The sequence below is a fragment of the Taurulus bubalis genome, assembly GCF_910589615.1.
Source record: "Taurulus bubalis genome assembly, chromosome: 3".
Classification (NCBI taxonomy): domain Eukaryota; kingdom Metazoa; phylum Chordata; class Actinopteri; order Perciformes; family Cottidae; genus Taurulus; species Taurulus bubalis.
The window spans coordinates 15,679,841-15,697,367 of NC_136591.1; the positions used below are offsets into that span (position 1 = coordinate 15,679,841).

Consider the following 17,527-nt stretch of genomic DNA (forward strand, 5'->3'; position numbering starts at 1 on the left):
AGAAAACTGACTTTTTTTTATCTTGGCACAATTTGAGTGTAAGAAGGAAGCACTTTAATCTAGTCGTGGTAGTAAATGTCCGACATGAAGGGTGATCATCTTGGATAAGCTTAAGGGAGTATTGCTGATGTCTGAGCTTGGATGGGTCTGGTTGGATAGTTTTCCTCTCTCGTCATGGTGCTGATACATGATGGAAGGTTTTCCGTTTTACATCCATAGCAGCATGGCACTTTCTCTGCTCCTCGGAGCCCGCCACAGGCTAAAACTGAGAGGTTTCAGTAAAGGAGATCGCATCTGTCTTGTCGACAGTGAAACCTCCGTTGACATAGGATTTCTTCTCGCACTCTTCGTCATCCAAGGCGGCCTCCAGAGCAAAGGGGTTGGCGACGTCCGCGTCTGATGTCAGATCCATCCTCTCCAGTTCTCTCTTGGATAGTTTCTGGACGATACCGGCTCCGTAAGCATCGCCAAGAACATTGATCATGGTACGGAACCGGTCCCTGAAACATACCAATCAAAGTAAACCTACAGCATCGTAAGAAAGTAGGAAAAGGTGGGAGAAACATTCAAGATTAAAGGTTAAAGGGTAAACTTACAGCAGCCAATCCACAGCGACTATCAGAGTGACATCATTTGCAGGTAATCCAACAGCTGTTAAGACTATCACCATGGTGACAAGGCCAGCATTAGGGACTCCTGCTGCTCCAATACTGGCAACTGTTGCTGTTATGCTACAACACACAGATGCAATGTCATAAATATTCTTCATAATAACATGCAGAAATGAAATGTGAGAAATCTTGACATTGGTGGCTCCAAATGGCAGCAACATGTTCTGTTACACCAGGGGTCCCCAAACTTTTTCCTGTGAGGGCCACATAACTTTTCCCTTCTCTGATGGGGGCCTGGGTCAGTTTGTAACAGAAAAAGTGTGACGATTGCAGGGGTGCCTAAATGTAAACATTTATTGTTTTCCAGAAAGCCACACATAACAAAAACCTAATAACCCTTCCCGGGATCTTCACAGAAAAAAAGGTCAGGAAATAAATTATAACACTATTTATGAAATAAATAATAACCAAATACCCCTCTCTGGGATCTTTACAGAAAAAAGTCAGGAAATAAATAACACTTTGTGAAATAGACAAACAGCCTTTTCTTTGCATTGAACAAAAAAAAAATCATTTGACCACTGCAGGTTAAATACCCTGCATTCTGAATCAAAACTTTATCAGGAGTAGGTTGTAGGTAGTTTTCTATCAACAGCCAACTTTGATTTATTGATTCCATGATCGCGATTATACCCTGGCCTTAACAAAGCAGTCTTTTATTTGATTTATTCTTGTTTTCTTGGTGACCACAAAGGTTCCCTAACCTTAACCAATCAGTTTGGTCTGAGTATTGGTACTTAATACATTTAAATCAGACATATCAAACTCAAGACCCGCGGGCCACTTCCAGCCCTCAGTACAATTATATCCAGTCTGCGAGAAATATCTTATGTCTATCATAACTGGCCTGCCGGTATATAGGACGCACACCGCTGATACTAAAAGTCCCAAAATGCACTGCAACAGCTAGCATGCCAAGACCTACCAACTGCACCGACAGATGCTTTGCAATGTGCGGGATGAGGGAGAGGATGCAGCGGGAGAAATGTGCAGGTGAGCAGACAGCGTATCACTGTGTCATACACCAGGAAACACTGTGTGGCAAAGCTCTCAAAATGTACTACGTAGTAAGCACCGTAACACAGACGGTTAACTTTATAACAGCTGAAGGCTTAAATCAGTGGTCCCCAATCATCCGTCTGAGCTTCTTGACTCATGTCAAGACGCTTGTCTCGGTCATGTGATACGCTACCCCCAAAATGAATGCCCACAAGCGAGTGAAAAACAAAGGTCTTTGAAAAGCTTCTTTGGAAAGGGGAAATGCCCAATGAGGAGACAGGAGAGGAGCCTGCGATTTCCTAGAAAAAGAAAGCTGCGTTTAAAAGACAATATCAGGAGTCCTACTTAGAATACGGGTTTACTGCTACAGGTGATTCTCAGGCGCCCGCTCTGCATAATATGGCAATAATTTGCCAATAATATGGCAATAATCCAGCGGGTTTTTTTTATGCACTTTATATTTCTTTTCATGCCGGTCGTATCATATTTATCTCCCACACCTAGAAGGCCGGTCCAAGAAAATATTGTCTTACACGCAAAAAAGGTTGTGGACCGCTGGCTTAAATCACAGCCAATTTCAGTGTTTTCTTGAGAAGACAGATTCTGAACATGCAATGTGCCCTGTCATGCAGATAGATTTTTTTGGAGTTGCCTAAGAAAATCGATCAGTTTTTGGAAAGCGAGAGACACCACAGAGCTGTGAGACAAAAAGTGCCGATGTGAGCTGTCCTTTTTGTGAAGCATCGCACTGCACTAACCCTCCAGCTTCAGGGACGGGGACCTGTGATCACAGACATGTATCATGCAGTGAGAGCTTTCCGAGCCAAGCTGCGCCTTTGGGAGACTCAGATGCAGCAAGGAAACTTGGGTCACTTTCCGTGTTGCCAAACACTGCCAAACCACGTCGCTGTGTTCCCGATTGATAAACTGGGCGCACTTGGTCCAGAGTTCAATCAGCAATTTGCTGACTTTGCAGCTCAGACATTTTAATTTCAACTGCTCAACCATCCATTTGCAGTTGACGTGGAAAGAGCACCTGTGAACATCCAAATGGAGCTGATAGACCTCCAGTGTAATGACACACTCGAGGCAAAGTATGACCCTGTGGGCGCTGCAAAGCCTCAACTCCGCCTCCATGCTGCTCGAATGCTCTGCATGTTTGGAAGCACACTTGTGTGAGCAGTTGTTCTCGTTGAACAAAAACCCACACAGGAGTCATCTCACTGATGCACACCTTCACTCAATCTTGAGGGTTTCCACAGCACAGAACCTAGCCCCAAACATGGCTGAACTCGCAGCCAAGAAAAGATGCCAAACATCTACAATAATCCCCAGTACCAAATAGTATCGCATCTTCTCCAGTCAAACAATACCTGCAGTCTATCCGTTTTGTGCCCAACTCAATTGTGCGTGAAGTGTATTTATTATTTGATTTGAGGGTTAATAGAAAGATAATTAATTGAATTATATCTGACTGATATGTATGTGTTCAGGACATTTCTGACCACATCCAAATAAAAATATCTTAACTTTACCAATTCAGATATTTTACGTAAAAAAACTGAACTGATTTTGTATCTTTCAAATAGATATTTTCTATAATTTTGCTAAAATTATGCTTAAATTCAAACAGTTGATAAATACAACAGTTAATATGGTAGTTCACCAGCCTGCTCATTGCAAATGTGTTTTTTCTTCATATTGTGTGCGGTTAGCAAATAATTTCATTTTTATGTTGCACTGAAATTAAATCATTTAATGTGTTCTTGGTCACATCAAATTGAAAGCTTGACCAAAGTATTTGATTTAATTCAATTACAATTAGGCCAAATAAAAAGCCTCAAATTGTAAGTACAGTCTGGACAGTCTTTTTCTCTCAACGCCTCAATAGGTAGATCTTGCCTGTCACCGAGGCTGAGGTCAGGGATCTTGGGCTTAAAAAGGTTGGTGACCACTGGTCTAAACGATACCCAGCCCCATAAGTAGTACTGTCTCTTATCCATGTCCACAAAGGCTTCCTAACTTAACCAATTAGTACTAAATTGTGTACTCCTGACCTTGGAAATTGTACTTTGACAAAGATTTTTTACTTAACTTAAGGCTCTCTTACAATTTTTCTCCGCAACTTACAACGGCATTACATGGTCTTCATCAGTAGACACCTTCGTCAGTAATTTTTTAATATATTTTCCGGGCAAAAGTTAGCAAGAAATCTTGGTCAACAATAGTAGCATTTTATGGTCTCATAAATTGTATTTTATAGTCTTTTATAGCCTTCAGTCAGAAGTGCCCTAAGTCAGTGATTCTTAACCATTGGGCCGCGAGCGCCACTTAGAGGGCCGCCAAAAACTTTCTGTTTACACCTGTGGGCCGCTCGGGCAGTGGGAATGCATAGGTTATCAATTGAAGACAGCAGAGAAATTACTGTTATCCATGAGACGCTCAGTTACAATATAGCTTCCCATCACTTGGTGGTGGTAATGCGTCAGTGGTGTAACAGGCTCCAATATGCCGAAGAAGAAACTCAGCCAACAAAGCATATCATTCACATCATGAGGCTATATTTTACTTTGCACTTTATTTAAATGTTATTTACAGTTTATTTAATTTGAAAATTATTATTTTGAATTGTGTGCACACTTGTCTGTATACTAATAGTTGCCCAATAATTGTGAACACACAGATATTCTCCTAAGAAAGTAAAAACCTCACTTTTACTGTTTATTAACAAGAGCAATGTTCAATAATACAATTAATCCTCAAAAAACTATTTTCCTAATAATTGTGCAGTGTATTTATTTTATTACCACATATTATTTATCAAATTTCTATATTTTTTCACAGTTTTTTTGAGAGTCTCCCTTGTTTTTGTTGAAAAATCAAATAATTATTTATTTTTCGCCTGACTTGAGCCTTTAAATTAGTTATTATATCAGCTTGATTTGTTCCATGACTTGATGTCTGTGCAGGTTTACATACATATGAACAATAAATGTCTTTGTGATGATCACATTGCATCATGTCATTATTTGACAAGGTTTTTGCTTGTTAAACTGTAGGTAGATTTTATTTAGTTATTGAATATGTGGTGGAAATTTTATTTAGAAGGCATTATTCTTAAACGTGTGGATCATTTAGTGAGGTCAGTTCGCCGAGACTGAACCGGGCCATCCCTGGAATGATAGCAGGGGTATCTTTTTCTATTGTTTAGGATTCTTCTGTTTTCTTGTTTCTTCCTTTGGGCTATCACTTTTCTTTCTTAGGGCCACCTGGGTGACGAGGCCTGTTTCCTGTCTGCACACGGAGGGCAGTGTGGGGGAGGGGAAAGGGGAGAGGACAACCATTTCAAAGAATAATTGTTGATGTATAAAACTCATGTGAACTATTAATTCCGGGTCAGACCTCCGAACCATTTGAGGGGAAGAGCTCTGCCCATTCAATTGAATTATTTCCAAGTTTCTGTTTAATAAATACTTAAAGACATTTAAGTGTTTCACATCGCATTTGTTTTCTCTAAAGGTTTTCTCTAAAGATTGATGAGGTTAATTAATTTCCATTACAGAATACAAGTCAAATCAAGAGTGAGATCAATTAGTTAATAAACCAATACAGTGTTAATATTTGAATGGGCCACGGGGCTCTTTGTACTTGAAAAGTTGGGCCCTGAGGTCAAAAAGGTTTAGAACCCCTGCCCTAAGTGATTATGATGTACCTGATAGTAACAATCTGGCCCACATCCAGAGCGTAGTCATTCAGCTGGGCGATGAAGATGGCGGCCACCGCCTCATACAGCGCTGTCCCGTCCATGTTAATGGTGGCACCCACTGGGAGGACAAAGCGGGTGATCCGCTTGTCAATGCGATTGTTCTCCTCGGCGCATCGGAAGGTGACAGGTAGGGTGGCAGAGCTGAAAGACAAGACAGCGGTTGGCACACAATGGTTTTGGTTCACAAATATTAAAATGTGCCTTTCCAAGCAGAGTGAGGGGCTCAGTAAATTCTGACCTGGAGGAGATCATGAGTGCTGTCACCAGGGCCTGAGCCATTCCCAATGTGAATGTATACGGGTTCTTCCTCACAATGACAAAGAAGATCAGTGGCAGACAGATGGTTGCGTGGATAGCTAGACTGAGGAACAAAACAGACATTATTATAGAACAAAGTTTTATGTTCTGTATTACAGAACTACACTTTTATATGCCTTTTGCCATTGTCACATGTTATTTTTGATACAAATATAAAGATCGGGTTGTGTTTTTAAGCCCATACTTTATTAAAGTAGTGTTTTCTCTCATTTATAGTCATACAACAAACTCTACTGCTGCCTTGGCTTAAACAGCCCAATGGGCAATTGCAAATATAATAGTTCAACATTTTCTCGAGTAAGCTTTTGTTTTAGAGACTTTTAGAGTGTTTTTCCTAAATGCCTCGCTTATCAAAAAACTGGAAGCAAGTTCTTCCAAAATTATAAAATAAATGCCTACCAACGATTGGTGTTTATTCCCAAACTAATGAGATAGAACGTTGTCAATTAGTACTCATTACAATTGTTTGTAGGTGTATTTTGTTCATGCAAATCTTCTCATAAAACTATCTTCTCAAAAAAAAATCATATGTTTCACAAAATGTTAAAGTATTCCTCTAAAGCGTTAAAAAAAAAACGATTGGATCAATTTTAGGATAAAAATGTACTTCAGCTTGCATATCCCTTTTGTCAGGCTCAAGGCTCAAAGAAGCAGTCAGTAAAACCAGGTAGAAAGTATCATCTCTTTTTATCAGCAGGCTGTGAGCTCGGAACCCGAATAATTATTCCATTTGATTTCATTCAAACGCAGTGAAAAGCTGCAATAGAATCATGTTCCTTAAAACTAAAGCTTGAGCAAGAGTGGCAAGTTGTACAATGCAAAATTCTAGTATTTTTTGGGAAACATATATTTACCAATAATGACTTTTCACATGACATACCAACATGTGATTAAGTGAGGTGTCAAAGTCGTCGCTGTGATTCAATGTCATAAAGCAATAATGCATGAAAACAATATTTCATCGGCTTTGAAAGCTGCATTCAGAACATTACAACAAAGTGTGAATGTTGCAAGCAAATGTTGTCACAGGAGCACTGGGAGCCTTGGACCGACCCTGTGACCTAACTGGAGGCGATTTACTGTACAGACTTTAATGGTGTCACTTAGATTTAGTGGCATGGGCGAAGCTTTCATTACTGCAGCTGCAGGTTGAGCAGTTTTAAATGTCCTTGGCCCTTATCAGTACCTACACAGAGCTCTGCTTTTACTGTATCACTGGAGGGTGAATCGGCCCAAATGTCAACCATAAATCCCGGCGTCTGGAACAGGCGGATACAGAGTAATGGGACAGCTTACCCACTCAGCACCGTCACCATATAAAGACCCATCTTCTTGAAGATCTCCCAGTCTTCAACCTCGATGATCTTAGCTGCAATTAGGAATAGGATCCCTATTGGCATGTAGCTGAAAAAACACATCAAGTTGGAGTCATTTGGTGTATAGAATCTAAGATGGTAGCAAATAGTGTGCATTTGGACGACAGATAAAATGCTAACTTGACTAAATCACAGGTTCCAGCTTCTCAAATAAGAATACGTACTATTTTTCTTAGTGTTCTATGATAGTTAAATGAAAATACAATTAGTGAACACAAATATTTGAATGGATGCAAAATGTATCTCGTGAAGGTTTCTTCCCTTTTTCTCCCCTTAAAGGATTTTTTGGGGGAGTTTTTCCTGATCAGATGTGAGGTCCCGTGACAGAGGATGTCATATGTGTACGGATTGTAAAGCCCTCTGAGGATAATTTATGATTTGTGATTTTGGGCTATACAAAATAAATGTAATTGAATAGATCAGTCTTTTATACATACCACATAATGATCTGGACCAGTTTCATAGTTGCTTCATTCAACGCATCAAAAAATTCCAAGAGGATACGTCCCTTTTCGCCCATTTTCCCAATGACAAGGCCAAAAGCAACACAGAACACGATAAGCCCCAATACGTTGATTCCATCAGAATACGTCCCGATGATTTTATATTCCTTGGTTATGTTCTGCCAAGAGAGCAGACAAAAAGGGGATTCATTCAGCTAACCAAGAGCAGGTCAGGAAGCTGCTTTCACAACCACATTAGCTTACTCTAAAGAGCCATTGATGAGCTGTGCAAATGTTTCCGACAGGATCACAGCCCAGTGACCCGTGGCTACTTTACTTCTGATGCATTTAGATCAGATGCGGGTTGCCAGGTGCAGAAACATGACACGTAATGTGTAGCAGATGAATCCACAAGGACACACCGCGAATGTAAAGATCAAAACCCCAACAGACATCCCAAGAGAAGATATTGTGAACTGTAGTGCAAGGTAGTGGCTGCTCTAGAAGAACAGAACAGAGTAATGTGCACACCTACCTCTACCACTGACATCAAAGTCGTGGCGAGAGGTGGAATTGTGGTGGTGTTGGCGGAAACCTTCGGAGGCTCCAGTTCTTGGCGCTTGGTCTTGTACTAGAGTGTGGTCAAATTTCCCAACATCAGAGTTACTTCAACACGGCTACAGACTTGTGCTCACAAGACCCTGATGGAGGCTGACATGATAAACATTGGTAGAAAGTGCAACAGAGATGAATGATGGATATGCAAAGCCTCTTACCTGCTGAAAACAAGCCTGCACCAGATTTTCAGGGAACATGTTTCTGTTGAAAAACAAGATTGGAGGTGAGTGACAGACACTGACTAATGATGTGGAGTACACATCCCTGAGAGATGGCTCATTGCAACTACTCTTTATGTTGGTGAAACCCATTCCTAATCATTAAGAGGATGTACATGTGAATCATTGAGTCAAGGGAGCTAAAACACTCAAAGTACTTGGATCAGCTCACAGCAGCTGAAGAAACCTTCATGACAGGCGAGTCAACTTTCCATGTGGAGGTACATTTCTGGGTTTACGTAATCCTCTTTGTTGACCAAAAGTTTTTAAGTTGGCGTCACCTTTCCAAGTTGACGTAACTTTTCGAGTAAACGACTTCCTGAAACACACAGTCCCGTGACTGTCCCGTGACCGTACTTCTGTCACATTTTATTTGTATGACTACTTTTGAGCAGGAACTGTATGATTGTTTTACTACAATTCATCGCATTGAGACAAAGGCCTAAGACTGCAAAAATATGCACAAGATGCAAAGAGATGGGGGCATTGGAAGGAGGATATGTTGGCAGGCGCTTCACCCTGCCTTCGACTGTGGACATTCAGAACAAGTATAAACACTTTCGATGAGGTTGAACGACATCTAAAGGGTTCATACTGTTTCATAATGTGAATTTAGCTCATTTGAAGCATAAAGGCAGAACTGAGGGGATAAATGATAACTGACTGATCACCACAAGTCCTATTTTCAAACCATATCAGGGAAAGACCTACATTTGCAGTCTCTGTCATTTCATGGTTATGATACATTTGTATCACATGGCTTTGAGATCACCTGAGGAGGTCCAAGAGTGTGTCAACTGTTGTGACGTTGGGCGTTGTCCCCGCTCTGTCAATGTGCGCAGCGGTCTGAGACACTCCCGGTTTGATAGTCATCACCAGAATAATCCCTGCAAACGACAACACCGTGGCTCATTCAGGTTTCATATCAACCACTTTTTTTCACACATCTCAATGACTTAACTGTAAAGCAACTTTGGTACTTTTGAAAAAAATAATCAACTCACCAAGAATAACTGCAATGATGGTTGTTGAGAAGTAATAAATAACAGCTCGCAGACCTATTCTTCCTGATACCTCAGAGTCCAGGGCTGCAACACCTGTGGACAAAAAGCACAATACTGAATTGCGTTTCAAAACAAAAGCTTGTTCTCTCAGATATCAAAAGAAAAGAATGAAGATTTTGAAGTTGAATCTGATTAAGCTCAAACTCACAATCTTCGCATTTGCATGTAAATAAATACCTATCGTAGGATCTTTAATTTACAAACCTTGGATGGGGTGAGCCAACTTCATCCCATAACTACCTCGTACTAAATACGAAGCTCTGAACTAGCTCACCCCTGATGGAGTTGACGAAGACTAAGATGCTGTTTAAAGCAACAACAAAAAAAGGTAAGTGAGCCTTTATAAGGATTGTAAGGATGATAAGCCTTTATTTGGCAGCCGACAGTGGAGAAATGGGGAAGGACGTGCAGCAAAGGTCCCGGACGTGAACGTTGTGGTTCATGACCGGCACATAAGAGGGGAACACAACCTAAATGAAGAATTCAAACATGTTTCCATGGTCTCTTCAATCAATATGTTTGGACATGAGCTACTCTCTCTCAATGCCAATCAGGAAACTGTGTCATCTTGTTGTTGTTTTGCACTTCCATATCTGCCATTGCAATGCATCACTAGTCAATCAATAGTACAAACAGAAAAAAGTATATTCAAGTTACCTGTTATCATGCTTGAAATGATGAGCGGGAGGATGACAAGCTTCAGCATTCTCATGAGGATCTCTCCTGGGAAGCCGAAATACTGCTTGTGAAGGTGGGAGAGGGATGCATACTCTCTGACCACGACGCCCAAACTGATCCCTGATCAGGAGAAAGACAAAATCCCATTATAAAGAATTATTGGTCTCAGGTGAAGAAAAGTATGAGTCCTCGTCTACATATGGCGTAGTTTTCATAAGTTTACATACCCTGGCAGAATTTGTGAAATATTTGCCATTATTTGGACAATATGACAGATCATGCTGAAAACATTTCTTTTATTTAAGGTTAGTGGTCACGAAAAGCCATTTAGCATCACTAATAGGCTCGTTCGAGATGAGCCAGTTCTGCGCAGAATCGATCGGCGGCGATCGGCGCGCAATGCATGCCGGTTAGATTTGTGTCCAACTTGCTCCCGACTTGCTCTGTCGTCATGCACACGTGGTCAACGATACTCTCACGAGACTAAGCCGGCTGTCGATTCTACAGCCAGGCGCCGCAGTAGCGCTCCACGGACTGCGTGGCCCAGTGCATGATGGGAAACGCCTGGCTGTCGCCACATCAAAGAGCTGATTGGCTCTTAGATCTGAGAGCAAACCCCACGTGTTCTAGAACATCCATATTTTATGTGTAGTTGTAATACTTAACGCTTGATTGTTGATTATTCGTATCATGTTTAATCTTAAAACATATTTTGTGTGGTTGTTAATAGAAAATCGTATTTATACAACACACATCTAAACCAGTAGTAATGTATTTCACAGGCAGACATAAAAAGACCAAAGGATGCAGCTACATATACATTTCTACATAAATATATATTTACAAACACATATGAATAAATCCAAACATGATCTGTAAACTACAAGTAGACAAAAGTTCGGAACTAACAGGAAGTAATTTGTTCTATAACTTCCTGTGTATACTTTGAAGGCAGCCTAAAACTGCTCGACTTGATCTCAGTTTCTTGTCAACGCCTCCTGCTGCGGCCGCCTGCTCTCGTTTGGATTCCAGGCGAGGCGCAGCTCTAACGAACGAGCGAAAATGCGAAAATAACGAAAATTACTTCCTGTTAGTTCCAAACTTTTGTCTACTTGTAGTTTACAGATCACGTTTGGATTCATTCACATGTGTTTGTAAATATATATTTATGTAGAAATGTGTGTAGCTGCATCCTTTGTTCTTTTTATGTCTGCCTGTGAAATACATTACTACTGGTTTTGATATGTGTCATATACATTTTGTATTATCAACCACACACAATATGTTTTAAGATTAAACATGAGACGAATAATCAACAATCCAGCGTTAAGTATTACAACTACACACAAAATAAGGATTTTCTCCAACACGTGGTGTTTGCTGTCAGATCTAAGAGCCAATCAGCTCTCTGATGTGGCGACAGCCAGGTGTTTCCCATCATGCACTGGGCCACGCAGTCCGTGGAGAGCTACTGCGGCGACTGGCTCTGAAATCGACGGCCAGCTTGATCTTGTGAGAGTATCGTTGATCACGTGTGCATGGCGTCAGAGCAAGTCGGGAGCAAGTCGGACACAAATTGCCCGCCGATCGATTCTGCGCAGAACTGGCTCATCTCGAACGAGCCTATTATACACACAAGTTGACAGACAAAGGTTTAAATGGTAATTAAGGGTAAGTTTCCCCACCTGTGACTTGTTAGATAGTAATTAGTTTCTGTATAAATGACAATGAGCTTTTTTATTCTTGAGAGATCCCTGCACATTTTCATCCAAGTATGGCTTCTCTGAGTTGAAAGAAAAAAATCTGCTCATAATATGTTAAACAGCATTTTTACAAGCCTCAACACTCCTGGAACAGAGACATTTGGAGAGACCAGAACTGAACTTTATGGTCCCCACCATCCCTACTGTGAAGGGAATTCAGTTCAACTGGTGGCAAGATGAATGCAGCATGTTATCAGAAAATATTGGAGGGCAATTTGCTTTAATAAGCTGGGAACCTTAGGAAGGCTCCTGACCTCAGTATCATTGAGCCACTTTGGGGAGATCTCAAACGGGACCTGGAGGGTTTTTGCCAGGAAGAATGAGCAGCTTCACCACCTGAGAAAACAAAGGGACGCATCCACAACCATCTCAAAAGACGGAGCCATCACCCTGATGCTGAAGGGTGCAAGACAGTATTAAGAACTAATACTTCAACCTTTTGAACGGAGACTATTATTTTCTTCATTGCTATGTTTTGTGTAATGACTGTGCTACACTTATAGTTTAATTAAAATCACATTTAAAATAAAAAATGTGTTTTGCCTGGTCACTGATAATGTTACAATTAATGAATGCAGGGGATTTTTCCTCTGCATTAGCAAGTGTCACATTATTGCACATCAGTGAGGTTTCACCCTGACGGAATTCATGAGGCACGACGCACATTGTATCTTCCAGCTATAAACTTCACATGTATCCCACTCACTGATGTTAGTAATCCACTCCCAACCTCCATCTGTGCTATCACACACAACAGACTGCCGTTAGAGATGCTTGTAAAACGCTGCGATGACGCAGCGAACTGTACGTGGGTTCCACGACCAGGCTGAGCTATCGAACAATCACTCAACCTTTCACATTCAGCAAGCTGCAGATTCTACACAAGCTACAGTTTGATAGCAGCAGCAAAGACAGTTGCTATACAGAAGAACAGTTGCTCCAATGTGAACACTTGGGCCACCTGCAGGCAACAGGTTTTACAGCTGCAGCTTTCTGTTTCGGTCTCTCCTGTTTTCTGGTGTAACAACAAGGTGATTGTTGGCACAAAATCACTGTAATTGCGCTTGCTATAGTGGCGTAACTATTAACGAAATGCAACATCGCTCTGCTATAAATTACAGATAACACAATGCATCATCAATCTGACGAGCTTTGAGAGAAAAATTAAGAACTTTGTGCTTTTGTAATCAATTTTGTGCTCTTATATGTAATCATAAACACATAGGTCATGAAAAGTAGACAAATCATTTTGGTTGACTGTGAAACTGCGTCAGGTCTTGGTAATTAATGGGAAACACTAAACTTGAATTGATATGTTATAAAATATACACCTCCTCACCAGCAGCAAACTAATAAAGAGCGAAAAAAGAAGGGAGTATCTGGTGGACTTGAAGAGCAGAAGCACATGACCTCAACAGCTTCTACTGACAAGTACTTGAGTGTGATTTATTTGCCTTGTGAATTTCAGTAATTATTCCATTTATGATGGTAACATCCCAATTAGCAAACCATGGCCATTGGGAAACTACAAATCCAGTGGCGATAGAAGAAGGTATGAGTAAATGTTTAACTTATTCTGATAATAACTGATTCAGCTTCGCTGTCACAAGGACCGATACAGGAGAACATTCCTGTCCACTGCTATAAGACTTTATAATAAGTCACCTCTGGCCAGATCCTCCTTCAGTTGACTCAACATCAACATCAATAGCCCTAGCACCGCTTTTGTTGTTTAGTTAGTCACTGTACATACTTCTATATCACTGTTTACACTTATATACACTTCATATACACTGCATATACTTTGCATTTTTGCACCATCTTTATTGTTTAATTTTCTTAAATGTCATAAGCTCTGCTGTTTTGTGTCTTCTATCTATCTATCTATCTATCTATCTATCTATCTATCTATCTATCTATCTCACATTGCCTGTAGATGGCGCACATCAGCACATTGTAGCTGCAGGTCCACAACGTTAGGTCTGGACCCTGCTGCTCACTCTGCGTGATCTCTTCTAATTCACAGTCGCACCAGACAGCATGCCATTTCTTCCCAGCACAACTGGGATGTTTGGAAACCTTTAAACTGTACTGAGTTCAAAATAATGAGAGTGAGATGGAGGGCATTTTGGGGGAACTATTAGGTCCTCCAACAGAATCACGACCTATACCTTTAACGCTGACTTTCTTCCAACACTTATCACCGTAAAGAAGAATGCTTCTTGGAGAGTGAGCTCATCAAGGCAGAAGAACGTCTAGGGACGACAGACATTTTTGCCACTGGATATAACTTCTGCCCTACACCTGCCGACCATGACAACATCTAAAACAAAAGGACAGTATGCTTTGCTGTCAGTGATACACTCAGTATCACTGACAGTAAACAGAAAGCACTGACGCAGACCTTGCTTTGTCAAAAAATCAAAAGGGAGCATTTAAAATGTTTCTCTGAAGAACAATCTCTAATTGTGGACGTGAGCTCGTTGGTAATCCTTTATTACTGTTTATTATCGTGTCTCCTGATATATCCGTTCACATTATGCCAGAACATCAACTAACCAAACACCTTAGCATTAACTTACAAGACAGATCGTACAATGATTATAGGCAGCAAAAAGTGTCCTTTGCATTGGAATGTTCTGTTTCTGTGATAGTGTTCATAGGTCATCTAGTACACCTGGTAATGATTACCATAGCAGGAAATGCATTTATTAAAACACATAGTGTTTAAAGTTTAATCCTCTGTGACACATTCCAAGTTAGGTAAAGGCTCACATTCCATAAACAGGTTTCAGAAAAAGCCTAATTTGAAGTCCAACTGAAATCCCAACGAATGTTCCCTTTTGCAGTCAATAATCGGCTGTGTGGTTAATAATCATTCACATATATTTATCAAAGTCTTGTATATCAGAGAGAACAGCACAGATCTATACGCAGGAGATACAAACTTGAATACTTCATTTTTGCTCCTAACTAGATATGAGACTATAAGACCACAAACCAGAAACTCCACAGACAAAACCAGGAAATTATTAATCTTGCAAAAAGTACATGAGTTATGCAAACAGTCTACTTCTGGGCATAGTATAACAGTAAAGTACTGTGTTCTCTCTGAAAATGCCAGCTGCCATGGCCCTGCTGATGCCTCTTCTCTCTACCTCCTTCTGCTTAATGGATCGTGGCTATCTGGATCATGGACCATGCCTACTACTCATTATATGAATAATTTCTGTCATATTCATTGAATGTGCTGTAACTCTGTTACATTATTCATTCTGGTCACATGACATCTATTGCTTCTGTCCATCCGGGGAGAGGGATCCTCCTCTGTTGCTCTCCCTCAGGTTTCTTCCCCTTTTTTCCTTGTGAAAGGGTTTTTACTATCTTTTTTGGTGAAGTTTTTTCTGATCCGATGTGAGGTCCCGGGACAGGGATGTCATGTGTACAGATTGTAAAGCCCTCCGAGGCAAACTTGTATTTGTGGTGTTGGGCTATATAAAATAAACTGAATTGAATTAATAATAAGATGAGAAGACGCGTATCAATTGCATGTCAGCGTACAGAGCTACAAAGATGAAGTCAGAGAGTGGTTAGCGTAGCTTAGCATAAAGACTGGGAGCAGGGGAGGCTCGGTAGTGAAAGACACACTAACGTGCTGGCATAGCTGAGTATTGTGTGTTAATTGACTGTTAAAACACATCCTCATTGTTCTTCGTGAAGTTACCTGGAAGTGATGTAGGGTGTTTTATGTCACTGCACCAGACTCAGTTAAAAAAAAAGCTCCATTGTTTGTAGCCGCCATACGGTAATGTCGGAGGCTATTTGGTCTGGTGTGCTCTGATTGATGTGACATGTCATCATTTTGTTGTAATGAAAACTCAGCTTCTGGTGTTCACCTCTGTTTTAGTGGGAGGAAATAACGGTAGTGACAGGCGATCCAGATTTAAAAGTATACCTTTTTATTTTTTAAAAAGTGGCGGTGTTTTGGGATTTATTTGATGACGATGTCAAAAGTGGTTCTTGAGGATTTTGAAAAGTAACAGATAACTATGTGGAAAAATAAGAATAAATACTACATATTTAGAGAAAGTATTTTTGGTAAATGGACTTGTACTCTTCCTTTCTAGTTCTAGACAGCATCATGCATGGTGCGACCTGCACATCAGCACAAACTAATCCATTCACATCGACGTTTACACAACAAGCAATTTGGGGTGTGAAGAAGCCGGGCATCGAACCGGCGACCCTCTGACTGAAAGGCTTGGACAGAGCCAGGCCAGCTGTTTCCCCCTGCTTCCAGCTCTTATGCTAAGCTAAGCTAATTGCCCCCTGGCTGCAGCGCCGGACTTGAACACACCGGCATGACATTGAGCTCCCCAGCTCGCTCTCAGAAAGCGAGAAAATACGGCCACATTGTTGAACTCTCCCTATCATGTCCGTGCAGTCTAAGTGTGTTGAGCCATGCCGGCAGACACCGACTGCGTCCGGACGCCGACCAGAGGACACGCAGCCCGCGCTGCTGCCTCGGGGACGGGACTCCCCAAACCAGCATCAGCGGTCCCTTCAGTCTGGTCACGTCCAGACAGACATGCTCTCTGCCTCGGGAGGACAGAGGCTGTGTCTCCTGCAACACCTCACCCACACCAGCCACCCATCATTATTTTCTGAAAGATTATTATGAATGATCATGATCCCCGACACACACGCAGCATCACTGTTGCTGTTTAGTCAAGCAGTGGCCAGCTGGTGCAAGAGAGGTTGATTTATTTACAACAGTGACAGCAGCTGGAAGCCAATCTGAATGCTGAAACAAAGAGGGTTGGACAGATACACAGCGATGAAGGTCTCATTCTCTCAGCATGCATGATGAGGCATTCAGGGGCTTCACGTACCAAGCAGCACAGAAACGATCGTGGCAATGAGGAGCCAGTTCCTCTTCAGCAAGCCTTTGAAATTCACGCCTCGTCGCTCTTTGTTTCCCATCATGTCCACGGTGTTGTTGTTTCTCCAAACGGAAAACAGTAATGAATAAGAGAGAGCGGTCGAGAAATCACAGTGCAGACGCGACACGCACTCCCGCAGGTGTGGATGTCAAGAGGCAGACGCCGCAGAGCAGGATGGAGAAGCCGCGTTGCTATACAGCGGAGGATGCAGCCGTCAGAGGCTGCTGCGTGTGTGTGTCTGTGTGTGTGCGAGAGAGAGATAGAGAGAGAAAGAGAGAGAGAGAGACGGAGGGAGGGAGACGGTCTCCTTCTCCCTCTGACACCCTTCCCCCACACAAGGTGTCTCTGACATTTCCTCCTTTCCATGAGTGACATCAGCATGCGTTGTAAGGTTCTAAGTTTCAGGAAATGTATCGCGATATATAACTAATTGATAAAACAAAAATACATAGCCCAAATCATAATGACTGTGAGCAGCTTTTACTCATTTACAACATTAGGCTTTAGGACATGACTCCAACTCATTGAAGATTTGAAAGAAGTTGATGTCCCCGTGACGTCACCCATTGGTCTATGGACTATGCTTTTAAGCAGGAGGGACATGAGGTGGTGGAGCAAAGTACAACTGAGCGCTGAATAAGACATTTTAGGTGACCAAATGGTTACAATC

At 41.4% G+C, this 17,527-nt stretch overlaps 1 protein-coding gene across 1 annotated transcript; it reads right to left on the reverse strand.

The window, feature by feature from the left end:
• Positions 1–259: 259 nt before the first annotated feature.
• slc1a1 (solute carrier family 1 member 1) lies at positions 260–16,900 on the reverse strand (the record flags this gene model as incomplete). The annotated part of the gene is made up of 12 exons (XM_079214733.1): positions 260–500; positions 597–731; positions 5,383–5,577; positions 5,675–5,797; positions 7,051–7,158; positions 7,568–7,752; positions 8,109–8,204; positions 8,350–8,392; positions 9,182–9,296; positions 9,414–9,506; positions 10,131–10,271; positions 16,807–16,900. The coding sequence occupies 12 exons, from the start codon at positions 16,898–16,900 to the stop codon at positions 260–262; spliced, it is 1,569 nt and encodes a 522-aa protein (XP_079070859.1).
• Between the last annotated feature and the right edge of the window lie 627 nt (positions 16,901–17,527).